The sequence below is a fragment of the Acomys minous genome (genome assembly GCF_964271855.1).
Source record: "Acomys minous genome assembly, chromosome: 14".
NCBI lineage: Eukaryota > Metazoa > Chordata > Mammalia > Rodentia > Muridae > Acomys > Acomys minous.
In genome coordinates, this window is record NC_140496.1 from 72807262 (window position 1) to 72827878 (window position 20617).

The window sequence follows — 20617 nt, forward strand, 5'->3', positions numbered from 1 at the left end:
ACCAGGCTGGCTTCAAATCCCCATAGCGCTGCCTGTCCCTGCCTCTTGAATGCTGGGAGTAAAGACATGCGACACTACATTCAGGGCCCTCTTATTTTTGACTATATAATATAAATTTAGATACTGAAGATGTGTGATATTCTAAACGCTGATTGGATAACCTACCTTAGAAAAACTGACTCATAAATTGACAGCAATTGCTTTTATCACTAAAACTGATGAAAAGTATAGTTTTCTGAATTTTTGCTAACAGTGGCTTGCTTATTTTTGCAATTTGGCCTTCCTTATCTGTGATTTTTTTTATTATGTGATATAAAGTCTGTTAGGAAAACACATTACTAGTTTCTATCCCCCTTTCCCTCTTAAATTAAACAAAACAAAACAAAACCAGAGGAAAACATGATATTCCAAAGGATACCAAAGAGCGGCAAGGTTTGTGTGAGCGAAATGGCACCAGCTTCCACAGCCTCTTGGACACACCCTTTTTAAAATCCAGTTCCTTCGGAAGAGCAGCCAGTGCTCTTAGCCACTGAGCCATCTCTCTTTTTCAAACCTCAGGTACATCTATCTGGAGGTTCTCCAAACCTTCCTTCCTCTTAGAGTTGTAGGTACTTCATCCCATCGATATGGCCACTGAGAACAACTTAACCTTCAGCAATTTCTACCCTTTTACTATATTAGGGATGAGGTTAGGATCTTAACCCTTTAATCCTATGGGTATCAGGGGCCACCAGTCATCAGTCAACCTATTAACACACCATTAAAAAAACATATAAAGGCTGGAGGGATGGCTCAGAGGTTAAGCGCACCATCTGCTCTTCCGAAGGTCCTGAGTTCAATTCCCAGCAACCACGTGGTGGCTCACAACCACCTGTAATGAGAGCTGGTGCCTTCTTGTGGTGGGCAGGCACACATGTGGCAGAATACTGTATAAATAATAATAAATAAGTCTTAAAAAATATAAAAACGTTGGAGAGTCCAGAGGTCTTTAGGTGTTTACACTAGGGGATAGGGATGAAGGCAGCATATGCATCTTGCTGTATTGTGCTCACCATGTGTTACCTTGTTGCATACATAATCTTTCATTGGCCAAACTCTAGGTTGTTCGCAGTTCTGACCTTACTTGGACCCTGGATTGTAGATTCCATTGTTGTTCTTTCTGTCTCAAGCTTCTCCATTGATGCTGTTTCTTTTTTTTTTTTTATTAATTATTTATACAGTATTCTGCCCACATGTGTGCCTACCCACCACAAGAAGGCACCATATCTCATTACAAGTGGTTGTAAGCCACCATGTGGTTGCTGGGAATTGAACTCACGACCTTTGGAAGAGCAGATGGTGCTCTTAACCTCTCCGCCATCTCTCCAGCCATATGTTGTTTGTTTGTTTGTTTCTCTCTTTCTTTCTTTCCTCCTCCTCCTCCTCTCCCTCCTCCTCCTCCTCCTCCTCCTCCTTCTTCTGGTGTTGGGGATTGAACTCAGGGCCTCAGTTCATATTACTGTGAGCTACGTCTTCAGCCTCACTGTTCCTTTTATAAAATTTAAACCTGCAGAAACATACAGAGAATAGTACAATGAGTGCTCTAGATTTGCAGTTCCTCTGTCTCAGCTGACTTGTGTGGTATATATAGATGGTTTTCTCCTCTTAAACTCTTCGAGGGTAAGTAGATACGACAGCCTGTCATCCCAAAGATTTTCGTACATCTGTCCCGAGAACAAGAACATTCTCATGCAATTACCACCATTTCCTCACATTGAGAAAATTTGATAATGACACAATCATTTTGTGCATTATATAGTTTATATTCTATTTCCCCCAATTGTCCCAATAATGTTCCCCTGTAGCTAATTATTTTTTAAAGAAAATTCTTTTTTTTTTTTTTTTTTTTTTTTTGAGACAGGGCTTCTCTATGTTACCTTGGCCATCCTGGACTCACTTTGCAGACCAGGCTGGCTTCAAACTTACAGCAATCCATCTGCCTCAGTCTCCCGAGTGCTGGGATTAAAGGCAGCACCACCACGCCTGGCCCCTACTTTTTTTTTTCCTCTTGATTCTCCCCCTCCTTCTTCAATCAGGCCAGCAGTTTTGTAGAACATTTTGTTATTTACAAGGTAGATTCACATTAGGAGTTTTGGTGCAAGGCTGAAGAGATGGCTCACCTGTTAAAGGCAAGGCTCACAGCCCAAATTATAAGATTTTTGGCATACTGAGCTGGTGGTATGGCTTACTGATAAAGCTACTTGCTACCAAGCTTGGTCACCTGAGTTCACCTTGGGACCCACATAATGTAAGGAGCTTACATTATCCACTGACTTTCCCTTAGGTACTGGACACACACACACACACACACACACACACACACACACACACACACCACACACACACACACACACACACACACACACACACACTACTAATACTATTCTTTGGCACAGTACTGATAATGATTCACTAATAGTGAATCAGTGTATCAAATCAAGGTGCACATCGTTCTGACAGTGACGTCTGCCAGCTTTCTCTATGGTGAAAGTGTAAAATGCTGGCCTTTGTATTTAGTAAATAATGCGCAAGGTGCTATTTTAATTCTTTGTGAACTTTCTGCCCTTCCGTTACCCATTACCAAATGACTTCAGCACAAGACACTCCTCAGCCAGAGATCACATCTGGTTTTGCAGGGTAGAGACTTTCTAACTAACTTTCCAATTGATATTCTGAGAAGATTAGCTTTCTGCCTCTTGTTGACACTTGAACTATGCATCGATAGATTTTATTTTTTTTTATTTAAAAGTTTTATTCTCTCTCTCTCTCTCTCTCTCTCTCTCTCTCTCTCTCTCTCTCTCTCTCTCTCCCTCCCTCCCTCCGTCCCTCCCTCCCTCCCTTCCTCCCTCCCTTCCTCCCTCCCTCCTCTCTCTCTGTGTTCACTCATGTGTGCATGTGCGCAAAGCATGCGTGTGAAAATCAGAGGCCAACTCTAGAGTCAGCTTTCTCCCCCCCTGTTTCTGTGGGTGCTGAGAATTGGACTTGGGCCATCAGGTGTACTCTTTACCTGCTGAGCCACCCTGCCACTCAGAGATGAGTAGATTCTTCCTGTCTGCCATGTTGTAGTTTATTGATGGAGCCTCTTCTGCCTGCCTTCTGGCCCCTCTTGGCATCTATCCATTTTAAAGCATGTCTTAATTTTCTCTGGGGTCAAAAGATGTTTTCCACTCATACTTTTCACCATTCCTCAAAATAACCTGTTTCTTTTTCCTAGGAATAATTAGTAGAAGTCAAGATCTGAGAGCTAATATGTTCCTGTTCTTCCATGGATTGATTATGACTGTGGTGTTTGGCATAGGTGGGAACTGGACTACTGAGTTACCCACCTCTGCCCTCCCATGTGCTTTTTAAAAATGTTATTTTCGAGCCAAGCATGGTGGCACATGCCTTTAATCCCAGCACTCAGGAGGCTGAGGCAGGTGGATTGCTGTGAGTTCAAGGCCAGCCTGGTCTACAAAGCTAGTCCAAGACAGCTAAAGCTAACACAGAGAGGCCCTGTTATTTTCTTTAAACTTTCTTACTTTGAATGTGTCCTTGTGGGGCTCAAAGGCTAGCATGTGGGAGTTGGTTTTCTCCTTCCAGCATGTAGGTTCTGGAGATGACACTTAGGTCATCAGGCTTGGTGCTGATGGCCTTTACCTGCCCGCACCAACCTTCCTATGGACTTTTGCTTCAGCTCCAACATTGTGCTTTTATTCTCTACTGCATTGTCACCATCTGTGATGTGGCTAACTGGTCTTCCTGTATTGTTCCGGAACCCCTCCCTAGTCTTCCTGTCTCCATAATCTCCCTGCTGCGGTTCCTGTATGGGGTGATTCCATGCTCCAAACATGGCTTTCTGTAACATCAGTATTTAAACAGTAGCGTCTTTTCTCACCCTTCATTTAGGAGAGTGAACACTGAGTTCCCTGCCCCCATTCTTTGGTTTGCTGTCTTCTCTGATATTCAGGATGTCTGTGGTTCTTCTAATCAGCTTGCCTCTTATGCTACCATTTTGATTGTATTAAAAATAATTTTTTTTTGATATGTGCACCTATTTGCAGGTACATGTGGAGGCCTGAGGTTGAAGCCAGGTGTCTTTCTCAATTACTCTCCTCCTTATGCTTTTGTTTGTTTGTTTTTTAGAGACAGGGTTTCACTGTCCTGGAGCTCACTCTGTAGACCAGGCTGGCCTTGAATTCACAGAGATCCACCTGCACTTGCCTTCTGAGTGCTGGGCTTAAAGGCGCGCGCCCGCCCACCATATATACATACACATGTATATGTGCATTGAATACACATATATGCACATGCATATGCATATATGTAGCAACAATTAGTAAAGACTACAAAAGAAGGTAGTAACTAAAGGCCTTGTTAGCTTAATGGGACATGGGACAGTGATTTCAGACTGACAGTATTCATTTTGTACTTTGAAGTTGCAGCCTGCCTTCTTACAGCCAATCTTAAGAGGAAACAACCTAGCTTTCAGAGTTAAGGACTATTGAAGACCAAAGGGCCAGTGGGAATTATACAGACAAAAACGTTCCTCCCTCGACTCTGGTATTTTTACCTCAGTGATGCCACATTAAATCCACTGAATATATACAATATGCAGCAATATTTGATAGCTTAGCAAAATATGTGTGTTACAATTCATGTCATTGATGTATGTAGGGCATGCGTATTTATTTGTAAGTCAGCTTCTTGCATAGTGCTCACAGTTAAGTGAAAAGAAGGTAACAAAACTTTATTTTCCCCTCTGAGTAGGACAATATAGCCATACGTGCAAATGTTTGAATGCGTATGCATGGCAGTGCTAACGGTGGCATCCATTTGTGGGTAGAGGAACAAGAAAGCATGCTGTGTGTGTGTGTGTGTGTGTGTGTGTGTGTGTGTGTGTGTGTGTGTGTGTATGTGTGTGTGTGTGTTTAAAAAGAATTTAGTCTGTCTTTTACATGCCAGGCTAGTGCTCTATTGTTAGATTGTACATGACCTCCAACATGTCTGCTTGATCTATTATCTTAGATAGAAATTTTAGTGCTCCTTTATTCTTAAATAATTAACTAGCTTTTGAGACAGGGTCTTACTGTGTGGCCCTGACTGGCCTGGAACTGATATGCAGGGTCGACTGGCCTAGATCTCAGAGATCTTCCTCCCTAGTGCTGGGATTAAAGGTCTGTGCCCTCACTTCCAGCTAACTACTTATTTATTTTTTAGACAGGGTCTTAGTATGTAGCTGTGTCAGCAGCCCTCAAGCTCACAGAGGCCTTAATCTCTGCTTGCCTTTGTCTCCTGGGTACTGGGGTTTAAGGTGTGTGCTACCACACGTAGCTAAGACATTATATTTTTAGCCAGGAAACAAGCAAGCGGTTCTCTAGACTTCATAGATCATTTACTGCTGAGTCAATTATGCTTTCAAAGTATCAAATGCTATCTGATTAGAGACCCCTTTGAATAATGCACTTGTTTTTCAGGGTGACGATGATGCTTACTTGTGCATTCGTGAGGACCAGACAGTGTTTATACGGCCTTCCCATTTGACAGGGCGAACTTATCCCGTGATGGACTCCAGGGTGAGTGAGAACATGCCGAGAACCCATCTTGTTGGTCCACCTTCCTGCTGTGGTACTGCCACTGATGTGCTTGTGCCTCCAGCTCTGGCAGTTAGCCTAGCCCAGGCAGGGGCCCGGCAGCAGCGCTGTTCGCAGGATGACTACCAAGAAACACCCTGCTCTTAGAAAGCACAAGACAAAGCTCTCTGCTAGGAAATGGCTAAGTCTTGCTTATGTCACTTAAATCCTTTTTTTGTTACATCTTATGAAAAAGTATTTTATTTGCACCTTTTGAAAAGCTTGTAGGACGGGTTGGGCAGGGTGCCCTGGGTTCAGTCTCCGGCATGCATAGCGTGGGTGTGGTGGCACGTGACTGATGCTAGTGCATAGCCTGTGGAACATGTGGGTCAAAAGTTCTAGACTGGGGTGGAGCGTATTTGTTGCTCTCGCAGAGGACCCCAATTCTGTTCCCACCACCACATGGTGGTTCACAATCTTCTGTCACTCTAGTTCCAGGGGATCCAATGTCTTCTTCTGACCAGTGTGGACACCAGGCATACACATACGTACATGCACGTAAAAGAAGATGAGTAAATCCTAAATCCGAAAAGAGAAAAAGAAGAGAAGAAAACGTTTTAAGATCACCCTTGGTTACCTAGTGTGAGCAAGGCTAGCCTGACTGCACCCTGTCTCACAGATAAACAGTCAAATTTCTGTTACTTACAGACACATTTCTTTCTTTCTTTTTTTAATTTAAATTTAATTTTATTTAATTTTTTTGCAGGCGTATTTCTTTTTTTTAAATTTAAATTTAATTTTATTTATTTACTTAATTTTTTTTTTTTGGCAGACGCCCAGGTGGTTGCCTTGCGTGCCGCTGGTTGGCATCTGTGCCAATGTGAAGCAGTTATTTTTCTCTCATAGGACAATTGGCAAGCCAATGGGCTCTGAAGGAGCAGCGGCTCTTCCTTAATGATGCAGTGAATGAACTGTGACTAAGCATTGGCTTCTTGCCATGACGTCACCATGTGCCTGGCCTTTCTGGGATGCCCTGCACACTGGCCTCCAGGGTATGGCTTGCTGCTTTTTTTTTTTTCATTCTTCGCCATTTCCATTTTTGTGTTGTTGTGCTGGTGGCCAGGCGGGCTTAGCACACGAGCTAGATGTTCTAATCAGGGGAGAGGAACCGTGAAGTTCTGGCTCAAAGTGAAAAATAATGTTGGCCAAGAGGCATAAAGACAAACTGGAATAATAGTGAAAAAAAAATTTTGGTATTCTCTGAAGGGGACAATCAAGAAAGGGTACTGCCATTAAAACACGTTCCTCCCCAACTGTAGAGGAAGGAAACAGAACTGGTCAGGGTTTTGAGCATACCTTATTCTTAGCAACTTTTTGGAAAGTGTTGAGGAGCCCCCTTGTGTGTTTGTAGGGGACTCTGGAGGACATGGCCTGGAGGCTGGCAGATGGTGTCATACAGTGTTCGTTCAGAAGAAACATCACCCTTCCTGGGATTAAGAACAGATTTGTGCTAAATGCAAGCTACTACATATTCCTTGCGGAAGGTGCAGCTCATGACGGTAAGCAGTTGGGTTAAATCTACCTTGGCATTCTGCTGTTTCTCTCCCCTTCCTCTCGCCCCCTCTCCTTTGCTGATTCCGCTACAATTGCTCATTTTAAGGTGTGGAAGGGGTTCTTTTTGACTTTGCATTGTGTTTCTGCCTTTGTTTCTCTGAAGACTACACAGAGCGTCATCCAGGTTACCAGACAGAGTTGCTTACGATTCCAACAGCCCCTGCTTTATACAATGAATTTGGGCCAGAACTCAAAGTGCCTTGTAAGATGTAAGATGTCTTAGGGCTTTGCTGAGTGTAGTGACGTGGCCGTTCCTAGGAACAGTGCCTTCGGGCCATTGCAGGAAATACTAGCTCAAGTGGAGCAATCTGTCCAATCCAGATCTGGCCTCCATAGACGTGAGCTCCTCCATGGGGCAGGGAGGAGGCCGAGTAACATCCCTGGCAGCAGATTCAAACTAGCAGGGGGATGGGTCTGCTTGCTCCTCTGCTGTGTCATTTTCTATCCTGCATCTTCCTAAGTAAAATGTGTGATCCCAGTATTCTTTAGGAATCCAAATGATTAGTTTTAGTTAATTCTGTTCTGTTTTGATACAGTCTTACTGTAGCCCTGACTGGCCTGAAACTCTCTGTAGACCTGGTTGGCCTTGAACTAATAGAGACTGGCCAATCTCTGGCTATGGAGGGCTGGAATTAAAGGCGTGCAGTACCCCATGATCAGCCTCATCTTCATTTTTTTTGTTTTCTTTCTTTCTTTCTTTCTTTCTTTCTTTCTTTCTTTCTTTCTTTTCAAGACAGGGTTTCTCTGTGTAGGCTTGGCTGTCCTAGACTCACTTTGTAGACCAGGCTGGCCTCGAACTCACATCGATTTGCCTGCCTCTGCCTCCCGAGTGCTGGGATTAAAGGCGTGCACCACCATGCTCAGCTCATCTTCATTTTCTTAAACAGTATCAGCACCTTTGCCACCTTGTTTATTTCTTTTTCTTTCTTACTTTTATTTCGTATTTTTTGTTTTTTTTTTTGAGACAAGGTAGCCTTGACTGTCCTGGACTCTTTTTGTAGACCAGGCTGCGCTCAAACTCACAGTGTTCTCCTGCCTCTGCCTCCCTGGCATTTAATCCTCTGCTGGGATTAAAGGTGTGTGCCACCACCACCTGGCTCCCTTGTTTATTTCTAAAATTCATTATGACACTAAATTTATCTGTGGTTAGGATTACAAAGCACTTAATTTATTCTATTGACATCACCTTCCCGATGCTTACATTCCTGATTTAGTTTGCTTCTCTGTTACTCCAACCAGAGGCACTGTGTGAGTGTGTGTGTGTGTGTGTGTGTGTGTGTGTAAGGTTGTATTTGACAGTTACTCTCCACCATCAAGAGGAGCCTGTGTGGGCGCTTGAGGCAGGAATGAGGCAAAGACCATGGAGGATCACTGCTTCCTCTGCCCTGCTCTGCTACTTACATATCCCAGGACCACCTGCCTAGGGATGGCACTGCCCACAGTGGGCGGGGCCCTACCACATCAATCATTTATCAAGAAAAAGACCTATAGACATGTCTAATGGCCAGTCAGATGGTAGCAATTCCTCAATTGTGGGTTCTTCCCAGGTGACTCTAGTTTGTATCAAGTTGATAAAAAACTAGCCAGCATAGTTACATTCCCCACCCCCTCCCCGAGGCAGAGTTTCTCTGTGTAGCCTTGGCTGTCCTAGACTCACTTTGTAGACCAGGCTGGCCTCAAACTCAGCAATCTGCCTGCCTCTGCCTCTGGAGTGCTGTGATCAAAGGCGTGGGCTACCATGCCCAGCCAGTTACATTTTTGCACATAGTTACAAGTTAAGTGATCACTTGAATACTTTGCCTTTACTCTGGTTGTTTGTAACCAGGAGTTTTGAAGTGTCTTTTTTGTTACCATCTCTAAGAAGACTTGTAATTTTAGTTCTGATTTCCCATTTAAATGGATAGCTTTAAAAAAGCTTAAGAGCTGGGCATGGTGGCCCACGCCTTTAATCCAGTACTTAGGAGGCAGAGGCAGGCAGATCGTTGTGAATTCGAGGCCAGTGTGGACTACAAAATCAGTTCAGGACAGCCAAGGCTACATAGAGAAACCCTGTCTCAAAAAACCAACCTGCCCCTGCACCCTCACCCAAAAAGCTTAAGCATTTGTCTGCACCATCTTTCCTCTTTTTATTTTTATTTTTCATTTTGTTATACAGGCAGTATAACCTGTATCTTTCATAAATTTTTATAAGTTAATTTAGTTAATTCCGATGTGTGTGTGTGTGTGTGTGTGTGTGTGTGTGTGTGTGTGTGTGTGTGTGTGTAGGGGGTTTAGGTAGTCTGTGGTGTTCTTGTGGAGGTCAGAGGACAACTTTGCTGAGTCAGTTCTCCTTCCAGGTTATCGGGTTTGCACTGTAAGCACTTTTTCCTGCTGAAACATCTCACCAGCCCTGTCCTTTTGAAATTACTGTGATATAGCCTGTTGCCTGATATCTATCATCTGTTTTCAACAAAAGCTTATATATGTATTATATTAAGTTTCTTAACTCTTTTTTGTACTTGCATAGCTTTCTAAAACTATGTAGGTTCTGTAATTTATTCTGTTCTACTGATGGGCATTTAGTTTATATTTTCATTTAAAACAATGGAAAATGTTGCTATAAATATTCATATGCATGTATTTTGGTTCAAAATCATTATGTACAAGGAGGCAGAATGACTGTAAGGGCCAGAGGGGGTCGACGACTCCAAAAAAACAGTGACTTCTAGACACAACAGGGATGATGCACATATGAACTTACAAAGATGGTGTCAGTGGGCACAGGACCTGCACAGGTTCAAACTAACAAAATCTCAGCAAGGAAAACGGGGGGTGGGGGGGTGGGGGGGGGTTGGGGTTGGAGCCCTATTTCTAAGCAAGAGGATATTTGTAATTGATATCTGCTAGGAAAGGAAAAATAGATTTTCTCAAATGCAGTGTCACTGGGTATATCATCAACCACATGTCAGGGTTTAAAAGTTATTCTACCTATAGAGTAGCATGAACATCATACACAATACATACACACACACATACACATGCATATATATGCACACACACATATACATATACATGTATATACACACATTTGGAATAATCCCATATTTTCCTGATTTAATTTTATGGACAATAAATAGTAATAAAAGACAAAAATAAAGCCAGACATGGTAGCACTTGGGAGGCAGAGGCAGGTGTATCTCTATGAGTTCAAGGCTAGTCTGGTCTACACTGTGGGCTACATAGTGCGATCCTATCTCAACAAAACAATACAAAACAAAAATCCACCAAACAACAAAACTCCAAAAGAACCAAAGAAAGGGAAAATATAATAATAATAATTTTTTTGAAAAATTGTTTTAGATTCCTATCTTTCTAAAGAGGGCACCATATCTCATTATGGATGGTCGTGAGCCACCATGTGGTTGCTAGGAATTGAACTCAGGACCTCTGGAAGAACAGACAGTGTCTTAACATCTGAGCCATCTCTTCAGTCCTCCTCCTCTTTTCCCCTTCCCTTCATGCCTCCCTCCCTCTCTCTCCCTCCCTCCCTTCCTCCCTCTCTCCCTCCCTCCCTCCCTCCCTTCCTTCCTTCCTTCCTTCTTTCTTTCCTTTCTCTCCTTTTCAAGACAAGGTTTCTCTGTTTAGTTTTGGCTGTCCTGGAACTCACTTTACAGGTAGACCAGGCTGGCCTCAAACTTAGAGATCCGCCTGCTTCTGCTTCCCAAGTGCTGGGATTAAAGGCATGTGCTACCATTGCCCAGCTTTGAGATTTCTGATTCTACGTGTTTGTGTTTTGCCTGCTGTGTGCCTATGCACCATATGTGTTGTGTGCCTGGTGCGCTGAGAGGCTTAGAAGAGGGTGTCAGGTTCCCAGATCCTCGGTAGGAGCAAATGCTCTAAACCACTGGGCCAACTCTCCAGCCCTTTCCTCGGTTTCTTTATGTCACTGCTATTCAAGACTCCGATTTGTTACTCAGACCATCTGACAAGTCCTGTATCATCAAAATGCCTCCCTTAGTTGTCTCCCAGTCTTCTTCCCAGGCCTGGTATCTGTTATCATACCCTAGGATTTTAGGATGCAGGCATGGTTAAAGGCTTGTAGCTTTAAAACACATCTGTCAGTGTTTGAGATGCACTGGGAATTTTCAGTGACTCACCATCAGCCATTAGTTTGATATTGTTTAACCTGTTAATAACACACACTGTTTCTTGTCACTTTAACCCTTCCATTCCTAGCCTTTGTTTTGATTCATCTCACTGCTGGCTAAATTGCTTTTTTAAATTTCAGAAACACCACATGTTCTCTCTCTCTCTCTCTCTCTCTCTCTCTCTCTCTCTCTCTCTCTCTCTCTCTCACACACACACACACACATATATATATATCTTTGTGTTGCTTTTACAAAATGGGAATGCCAACTTTTCCTATTTGATTGCTTTCATTACCACAAGATGTTTTCTTTCTATTCTGTGTCCACCTCTCAGGCCGAATCTTTAGGCACTTGCGGCAACCTTTGATAACATACGAAAAATATGACGTGACAGGCACTCCGAAGAATGTAGGAGGATCCCACTCTTTACCGCTTTTGAAGGCTCATGGTGAGTTAGCGGGGCATCTTTATTACATTTTGTGGAATAAGCTAACCAATAAGCAGGTATTGGCTGGATAAGGAACAGTGGAATGGGTCACTTAGCAGACTTTCATGATTCTTATATTTAAACATGAACATTTTCAGGGAGATCGCCTATCTGAAGTTTGCCAAGTTTGTTGTTGTTTGTTTTGTTGTTGTTGTTTTTTTTTTTTTGAGACAGGGTCTCTCTGTATTACCCTTGGCTGTCCTGGACTTGCTTTGGAGACCAGGTTGGTCTTGAACTCACAATAATCCACCTGTCTCTGCCTCCCAAGTGTGGGATTCAAGGCTTGGGCCACCACACCCGGCTGTTTGCCATTTTTTTAAAACTAAAAGTGGAAAGGAAGCTTAATTCAGTAGTATTATCACTAATGACCCATTAAAATCAGCTGTGGGAATTTTATTATTTATTTATTTGTTTATTATGTATACCTGTGAGCCAGAAGAGGGTATCAGATCATATTGTAGATGGCTGTGAGCCATCATATGGTTGCTGGGAATTGAACTCAGGCCTTCTGGAAGAGCAGCCAGTGCTCTTAACCTCTGAGCCATCTCTCCAGCCCCAGCTGTGAGAATTTTAAATCCTTCCATCTATAGTTAAAACATTGCTCTTGTTGTTCCTAACTGCAGCCAGGGTTGAATATTACTGGATTAATTAATGTTTATAATTTTTGTTTTTTATCAAAATAAATGCTAATTAAAAAGTGCTCTGCAGTTTTGGTTGTTTACTTGTAGCAGTGGTTTGGTTTGGCAAATGCAGTTTCACTCTTGGATTCTGATGACATGTCAGTAGTTGAACATAGGAAGTGCTCAGTATCGTGCTTAGGTTATGGGTGTTTGGTTGAGGGATGTCAACCCATATGCTTTGAGTCTACCAAGGAAAGTTGATTTCCATTTGCAAAATGCCCTGGCTTATTGTCTGAACGGTAGAATTCAAAAGCAGGGAAACACTGAGAGCCGTCTCCTGTTACAAATCATTAACCTCTCTGGGATTTTCTTACCGCATTCCCTTCATATTCTTCAGCATCCTCCATCATGGCGGTGGCTCCCCATGACTTCCACCACAGCTCACCTTGAAAACCACTGTCCTGTCTTCAGCTGGACTTCTGCTCCTGCTGTACCTCCAGTTGGGCAGGAATTAGACTTGAAGTCACATGCCTTTGCCTTTTGTTTGTTGTAAAGATTAAGGAGAAGAAAGCTGCAGACAGACTGTTGGAAGGATGGTTAGGACACAGTTGCGATAGTCGAGGTTTTTGAATGCTCGGACCCTTTGTTTCCCCACTCATCCAAAGGGGAATAGTAATATAAATACCCACACGACTGTGGCAAAGACCAGATTGATTAATACATGTAAAGCACTCGGGTGTGTGTGTGTGTGCTGGTACCTTGCTGGTTGTTACAAGCAACAGTGATGGCCTAATAAGACCTATGGCACAGAGTGGAGTTTTTGCCCGGGGGTCGGGGGGGGGGGTATGGGTGGGGTGGGTGGGTGAGGAGGTCATATTTCCATCACCCTAATGTACTTTGCTGTTTGTATTTCTGACCACTTGGCTTGACCATTGATGCAGCAGCTTACTACTGTGTAGCATGAACCATTGCATCATTTTTTTCCTCCCATAGGTGCCTTAATGTTTGTGGCATGGATGACCACAGTTAGCATAGGAGTACTGGTTGCCCGGTTCTTCAGATCTGTTTGGTCAAAAGCTTTCTTCCTCGGTCAAGCAGCTTGGTTTCAGGTAGGTGACAAAAAAAGGCTTAAAGCCATTTCCATGTTGCTCGAAATTGCAACATAATGTTTTTGTGCTTTTGACTTTTACATTATTTATTTGTGTGTGTGTGCACGCGCGCGTGCGTGCCCTGCATGCGCACATAGCGTTGTGTGTGGAAGTCAGATGACAACTGTGGGAGTCAGTTTTCTTCTACCATGTGGTTTTTAGGACAGTGTTCAGGTCAGCATGCTTTGCAGCAGATCCATTCACCTGCTAAGCTTCTTTTTTTTTTTTTAGTGTTTTGAGACAGGGTTTCTCTGTGTTGCCTTGGCTGTCCTGCTAAGCCTTCTTGATGGCCCACACGTGCTTTCCTTTTTCTTTTCTCAATTACAGCTATTGTAGGTTTTCTGTCCTCTTAGTTTCCTAATCAACTGAGAGCTCATGCAAGATTACTTACGAAAGTATGGCTTTTCCAGGAGCAGGCTGAACAGGGGAACATGTTAGGAACAAATCACCAGTGTTCTTAACCACAGAGTCATCTCTCCAGCCCCTTATTTATTCTCTTTTTTTTGCTATGTGTCTCTGCCTGTGAGCTCTCTCATGCCTACTCACTTGTTCTTCTCCCCTCCTCCTCCTCCTCCAATCTGCTCTGGAGATTTTCCAGCTGGAAGACCATCTCCTTTATCAGCCCAAGCCTTCTACTGCCTTTACCTTTAAATTTATTTATTTATGTGTGTGTGTGTGTATGCGCACACGCAAGTGCAAGCACACATGTGGGTACGCATGGTCACGATGTGTGCGTATGGGAGCATGTGCCGCAACGAGTATGTGGCAGTCAGAGGACAATTTTGTGGCGTTGATTCTCTCTGTACAAAGTAAGTGGGCTTTGTCTGTGAGATCTCCATTCCCGCTGCTGGGAGGATAAAGAACCCGCTAGGAATTGAATTCTCATCACCAGGCTTGTGAAGCGTGTGCCTTTCCCCACGGCGCCATCTAGTCCATCCTTCTGCTGTTCTTAAACATACGGTGTTGAGAGGTGTGGTGACATGCACATATTCACAGAAACTTACGAGGCCACTATGTACTACAGTATGTACCATATAGGATCCCCTTTTCCTACAATAATTTTGACTGACAGCAGTTGCCCAACACATAACAGTGCCTATTTTCACTCTCAGGATTCTCTTGACTTTCCACAAAGTACTGTATCTTCCATATAGTTTTCATTTATTTCCTTTGATTATACCACAAGCCTTCCAGGCTACGGTATGTTTTGTTTCCCCGCTGTCCCTTTGCGCGTGGCATAGCAGAGTGCTCTGCGTGGTGACAGAGCTAAATACATACCTTTGCGGGACAATGAAGGTCTCAAGTAAGCGTGCTTTGTGTGTGAGGTCTCCATTCCTGCCACTGTGAGCAGGCAAAGCCTTATGAGTCCTTTTGAATGATGAGGTGGCAGCCTTAGCTTCCTTTAGCTTTCTTTAGCTTAATGGTCTATGACATTTTTTTTCTACTGTTGTGATGGAAGTGGAATATATACATTCAGCAAATCCCCCGTGGTTGTCCTGCTGTGACACCAGCTGTCTTTGATAAAGTTAGCCATCTTCCTCCCTTGCCATCTCCCCTTGCAGGTGCATCGGATGCTCATGCTTGCTACATCTGCGCTCACCTGCATCGCTTTTGTTCTGCCTTTTGTGTACAGAGGGGGCTGGAGTTGGGTAAGTATCCCTTCCAGTGGATGTGCCCTCTAAATCTGTTATGGTGTCAAAGCAGATTGCTGTTTTGTTCTCAGAGGTGGATAGTGAGACATTTCTGGGTATATCCTCCCCTTTCTCCTCCTTTCTTTGAGTTATCTGATGACGTCATCTGGTTGGGGATGAAGGGAGACTGAGTACGGATTACTTGGTACTGAAATGTATTTTTAGGCTGCATTACGTTTTACACATTTCTTTTAGCATGTGGGCTTTCCTTATAGAATGTTGATGGCTAAGATTTGCTTCTGTTATTTGAATGGTGTGTGTGTGTGTGTGTGTGTGTGTGTGTGTGTGTGTGTGTGTGTACATGTATGTAACTTCAGCACCAAGGGCTAATGTAGTGGTGGTTAGTTGCCTGATGTGGGTACTGGGAACTGAACTTGGGTCCTCTGGCAAAGCAGTAAGCACTCTTAACTGCTGAGCCGTCTCTCCAGCCCAAGTGTGATGTCTAAGAAACACGATCAATTAAATCTCTCATGATTATAATTAAGCTAATAGAAATTGCATCTCTACTATATGACCAGTAGTGCTTAGTGCCTTATATATACTTTGTTGTTGTTGTTGTTTTTCTTTGAGGCAGGGTTTCTCTGTGTAGCCTTGGCTGTCCTGGACTCACTTTGAAGTACTATTTTTAATAAATTAATTAAAAGACAATGCTTACACCACTTCCTCCCTTTCCATGTCTCCTCCCTCCAACTCTTCCCTCACTCTTCAAATTGATGGCCTCTTTCTTTTTTTCCTTCCTTCCTTTTTTTTTTTTTTTTTTTTTGAGACAGAGTTTCTCTGTGTAGCCTTGGCTGTCCTGGACTCTCTTTGCAGACCAGGCTGGGCTCAAATGTACAGAGATCCACCTGCCTCTGCCTCCCAAGGGCTGGGATTAAAGGTATGCGCCACCGCTGCTCTTTTTTCTTTAATTCTTTAATTCTCCCTCCTCCCCTCTTTTTCTGTCTGTCTGTCTGTCTGTCTGTCTGTCTGTCTGTCTGTCTCTCACACACATACTTTATACTACACACAAACATAAATATATAAATATATAAATATATCCGCTGTGCCCATTTGGTGTTGATTGTGTATCTATGATCTCAGGGCAGACGCTTTATATTGGCTAACAAGGGGACTCATCTGGAGGAGAGGCTCGTTCTCCCTCTCTCAGCAGTCATGCCTGTGGGACTTCGTGACATTTTCCCCCCTTCTGTGTTAGCATGCCTCTTGGTGGTGGTGTTCAAGTCTTAGTTAGGCAGCCATATTACTTACTGAGCTATCCTGAGGTGAAGGTTCTGTGCCGCATCCGGAACACACACTCTCACAGCCGACTTCCTGGTCCTCTGGCTCTTCCTATCACTCCACGCCCTCATCCGCAATGTGTATCGTTTTAAATTAGATTTAAATTGTCAGGTGAGATTGACTATTTTAACGGCAGCCTTTGTTCAGCACGCAGGCTACCACCCGTACCTTGGGTGTACCGTGATGGTTTTAGCTGTCCTTCAGCCTCTGCTGGCGACCTTCCGACCACCTTTACATGACCCGAGGTATGGATGGCTCTTACAATATAAACATCCCCAGCGTGTGTGTGTCGTTAGATGGGCAACTAATTCTCTTTCACAGTACAACCACTTTGCAGTGGTTGTAGAATGCAGTGATTGATTGTATTTACATCAGTCTACATTGGCTTTTAAAATGGGTTTCAGTTCCCCAGTTCCCCAGCAATAGCGAAATTGCATGCTTCTTATTCTCCTGGGAATCAAGTATTATTCCTTCACTTTAAAGACTGCCGGCTGGTTCTGTATTTTTGGTAGGAGGAAAGTGTTTAACTGGACTCATTGGAGTGTGGGGACAGCTGCTAGAATAATATCAGGTAAGTAACTGCAGTGCACTTGCTCATATATAATTGCTGCCTGTTTACACTGCAAGTTGTAATTTGGCTTAAATGGTTTTAGATGCATTAGTAATTGGAGTAATTGGTCGTTGAGGAGAAATTAGCCTGGAACATTGAAATCCAGAAAGTAATTTCTACAAGTAACTATTTAAGTCATTATTTAAGCTTAAAGTTTTTTTTTTTAAATGACTTTAAAATTGCTTTTGTCCCCCGACATTTTTTTTTCATGTCCCCACATTTGCCTTTGCAAACAAATGAGGTTATGATAATGACCAAGCACTCAAGCAGGGCGAATGATGGTCCTGTGGGTCAAGGTGGGTGAAATGAGCTTCGTACAAGCCCTCCGACGCCAGGCCGTTTCCCTACGGTTTGCACTCACCGGGCTGGTGGTTTCCTGAAGGCAGGTGGTGTTATCTCATGCATCTCTTCTTTTCAGCACTGGAGCGTGGACCCCACGACCTCATAGATAGCAGGCAAGCACACTGCCTCTGAGCTACAACCCCTGGCCTTTATATAGTTTTTTTTTTTTTTTCATTTTGAAGATACAGCTCATCAGTTTGCCAAGTCTAGCCTTGACCTTACTCTGTAGTTCAGACAGTTCTTGAACTTGTGATCCTCCTGCCTCAGCCTCCCAAATACCTGGGTATACAAGCCTGTGCCAGACACATCTTCTACTTAGTTCCTAGGGAGGCACCAGTCACCTGTACATTTCTGTTGCTTTCGGGATTAAGTGTGGCGCCAGTGGTGAGGTCAGCAGTCATTCCCTCTTTTCTCCCCTTTTCTTCATTGCAGACTTACATTTCTGGAAAAGTTAGGTACCTCTGTTGTTACTGATGTTGGGTATTGAACCCAGGGCTCTGTGCCTGCTGGCTAGTGCTCTGCCCCTGCACTACAGCCTCAGTTTGTGTGTGCTTTCTTAGCAACTGACAGATCGCAATGTCCTCTTGTCTTATAAATCTTACAATAAAGCCCTATAAATAGCCCTAAAGATTATTCTTTTCATAAATGTTTAATATATATTATATATATTTGTTTTTTCGAGGCAGTGTTTCTCTGTGTAGCCTTGGCTATCCTGGAACTCACTCTGTAGGCCAGACTGGCCTCGAACTCAGAGATCCACCTGCCTTTGCCTTCCAAGTGCTGGGATTAAAGGCGTGTGTCACCACTGCCCGGCTGTTTAATATGTTTTAATTGATGTAGTGTACACAGTTATTCTTTTTCCTGGGCACTGTATTTGAACACATTTCTTTTTTCTTTTCTATGCAGTAGCAGCGATGTTCCTAGGGATGGATTTACCAGGACTGAATCTTCCCAGTCCACAGAAGACCTATGCAATGATGGGGTTTGTAGTCTGGCACATCGGGACCGAGGTGGTTCTGGAGATACATGCTTACCGGCTCTCTCGAAAAGGTAACCTGCTTGGAAAGTCCTAGTGTGAGGCCGCAGGGATGGTGCATGTTGTGCAAGCACGAAGATCTGAGTTCAAATCCCTAGCACCCACATAAAAAGCTAGGCATGGGCATGTGTGTCTGTAACCCCTATGCTGTGTGGGAATGAAGACGGGAGGATTGCTGGAATTTGCTGGCTGCTGGCCTAGCTCCACGTTCAGTGAGAGACCCTGCATGAAGGAATAAGCAGGGAGTCCCCATGTGTGTTTGTGTGCCTGTATTTATATATGCATATGCATACGCACACAACAGACATGCATGCATGCACTCGAGCATGCAGGTGTGCACATGTCAGGTTCAGAAAGTTTGCAACACTTTAGTAGCTTGAAATGGCCAAATGTATATCCTAGAAAATTGGGGCATGCTAGGACTCAGGTTTTATCTTATTTTTGTGACAACTAGTTTCTTGGTGTGTTGCCATCCTTATAAACTTAACGTTGTTCTTGGCAGTTGAAATCCTGGACAACGATAGAGTTCAGATCCTTCAGTCCCTAACTGTTGCGGAAGCAGAGGTGAGAGTCTCTTGCTCAGTGATACAAACTGTAATGACGTGCGTTCTGCTAAATCTCACCTTTTTATTTCAGGGCCATGTTTTTAAGAAGGCGGTGTTGGCGATTTACATATGTGGGAATGTGATTCTTCTCTTCATATTCTTCTCTGCGATCAGCCACGTATGAGCACCCAAAGACGTTGTTATTAATTTATTTTTTTGGTGGGCCTGGGTCATGACTATCATCAAAGCAAAGAGACCCGAAGCTTGTACTGACCGCCTGGAGCATGTTTTAATTCGGAAGACCCATGGATGTTGCTGCAGAGGAATTCTGACGTCTGGTTTTCCCAGCTCGCACCCAAGTGGGCTGTATAGCCTGTGCACCGACGTCAATCAAGCCTTTGTGTGTAATTCTGCATCTTGAAGGGAACATTGTACTTGAGGTGATGTGACTCTCAGCATCCAGATGTAAAATGGTAAACTGGGATATGAAGATAGTTATCTCAGGCAGAGAATAAACGCAGATTGTGTATTTGGGAATGAGACAGGGTTTATGTAACCCAGGCTGGCCTCCAACTGGCTGTGCCTTCAAGGATAACCCCAAACCTCTGACCTTCCTGCCTCGGCTTCTTGAGTGGTGGGATTACAGGTGTGCACCACTATATCTGACTGTAATTTGGTGCCAATGCTGCTTTATAGAATATGTTTATGTTGACTAGCTTATTTAAGAGGTCTTTGCTGTTTAAAAAATTTATTTCATTTTGTTGTTTGTACACATACACACATAGTTAGAAACACACACACACACACACACACACACACACACACACACACACACACGGACATGGACACACGTGGACACGTGGACACACACAGACACTCCTCTCCCCCAAATAAACATGTTTTTCCAGTCCAGGGTGTTAGGATATTTTCTTTACCGTCTGTGTGTGTTCCATTACTTCTGGTTAAAGGTAGATGTGTGGTTGATTTATTCAGTGGATGTTTCAGAGATTAAGGATCTCACTGATTTTTTTTCCCACCCATGGAGCTGTCTTGTTTCAGCTCTACGATCAGTTCTTATAGGAGCTAGAGAACAAAGCTGTGACTTTCACATTTGCTAAAACTCACTCTTGTGAGTGTGCCCAGCGTATCCAACACAGAAGAAGGGTGTTCTCATCTCTTGTGAAGATGAAATGATCGGGATGGGTTCCTCTGGAAGACATCCTTGGTGCGCTAGTGACTTAGCACAGGCGGTGCTGTTTTCCTCCCTACTTAGTCATTTTCGATCTCAATGTTTGCTATGAGGACTTACAGCCAGTGGGTGGCGCTGTAATACCGGAGGACTCATCCTGTTCATGTTAAATGTTTTTATTATGGGACTATTTTTCTTACACTCTATATACGGCTCTTGAATTTTTTTTTTTCTTTCCGTTTTGGGTTGGCGTAAATTAGTGACTGGTGTTATTACCTTCTGATTTAATATTTTATTTGTTTTCTTTGATTATTTATAATGACTGACGTTTTCTTTTAA

At 43.4% G+C, this 20617-nt stretch overlaps 1 protein-coding gene across 2 annotated transcripts in view; it reads left to right on the forward strand.

Annotated features, from left to right (window-relative positions):
- Positions 1 to 19999, forward strand: part of FRRS1 (ferric chelate reductase 1) — a 50861-nt gene extending 30862 nt beyond the window's left edge. For both annotated transcript variants that reach the window (XM_084755894.1, XM_084755895.1), the window contains exons 8-17: positions 5496 to 5594; positions 7003 to 7150; positions 11667 to 11780; positions 13433 to 13548; positions 15150 to 15236; positions 16704 to 16801; positions 17069 to 17127; positions 18415 to 18558; positions 19047 to 19108; positions 19181 to 19999. In XM_084755894.1, the coding sequence (XP_084612020.1) occupies positions 5496 to 5594; positions 7003 to 7150; positions 11667 to 11780; positions 13433 to 13548; positions 15150 to 15236; positions 16704 to 16801; positions 17069 to 17127; positions 18415 to 18558; positions 19047 to 19108; positions 19181 to 19273 (1020 nt within the window). In that variant the 3' untranslated portion in view covers positions 19274 to 19999. The remainder of the gene's footprint in view (positions 1 to 5495; positions 5595 to 7002; positions 7151 to 11666; positions 11781 to 13432; positions 13549 to 15149; positions 15237 to 16703; positions 16802 to 17068; positions 17128 to 18414; positions 18559 to 19046; positions 19109 to 19180) is intronic.
- Positions 20000 to 20617: the final 618 nt, after the last annotated feature.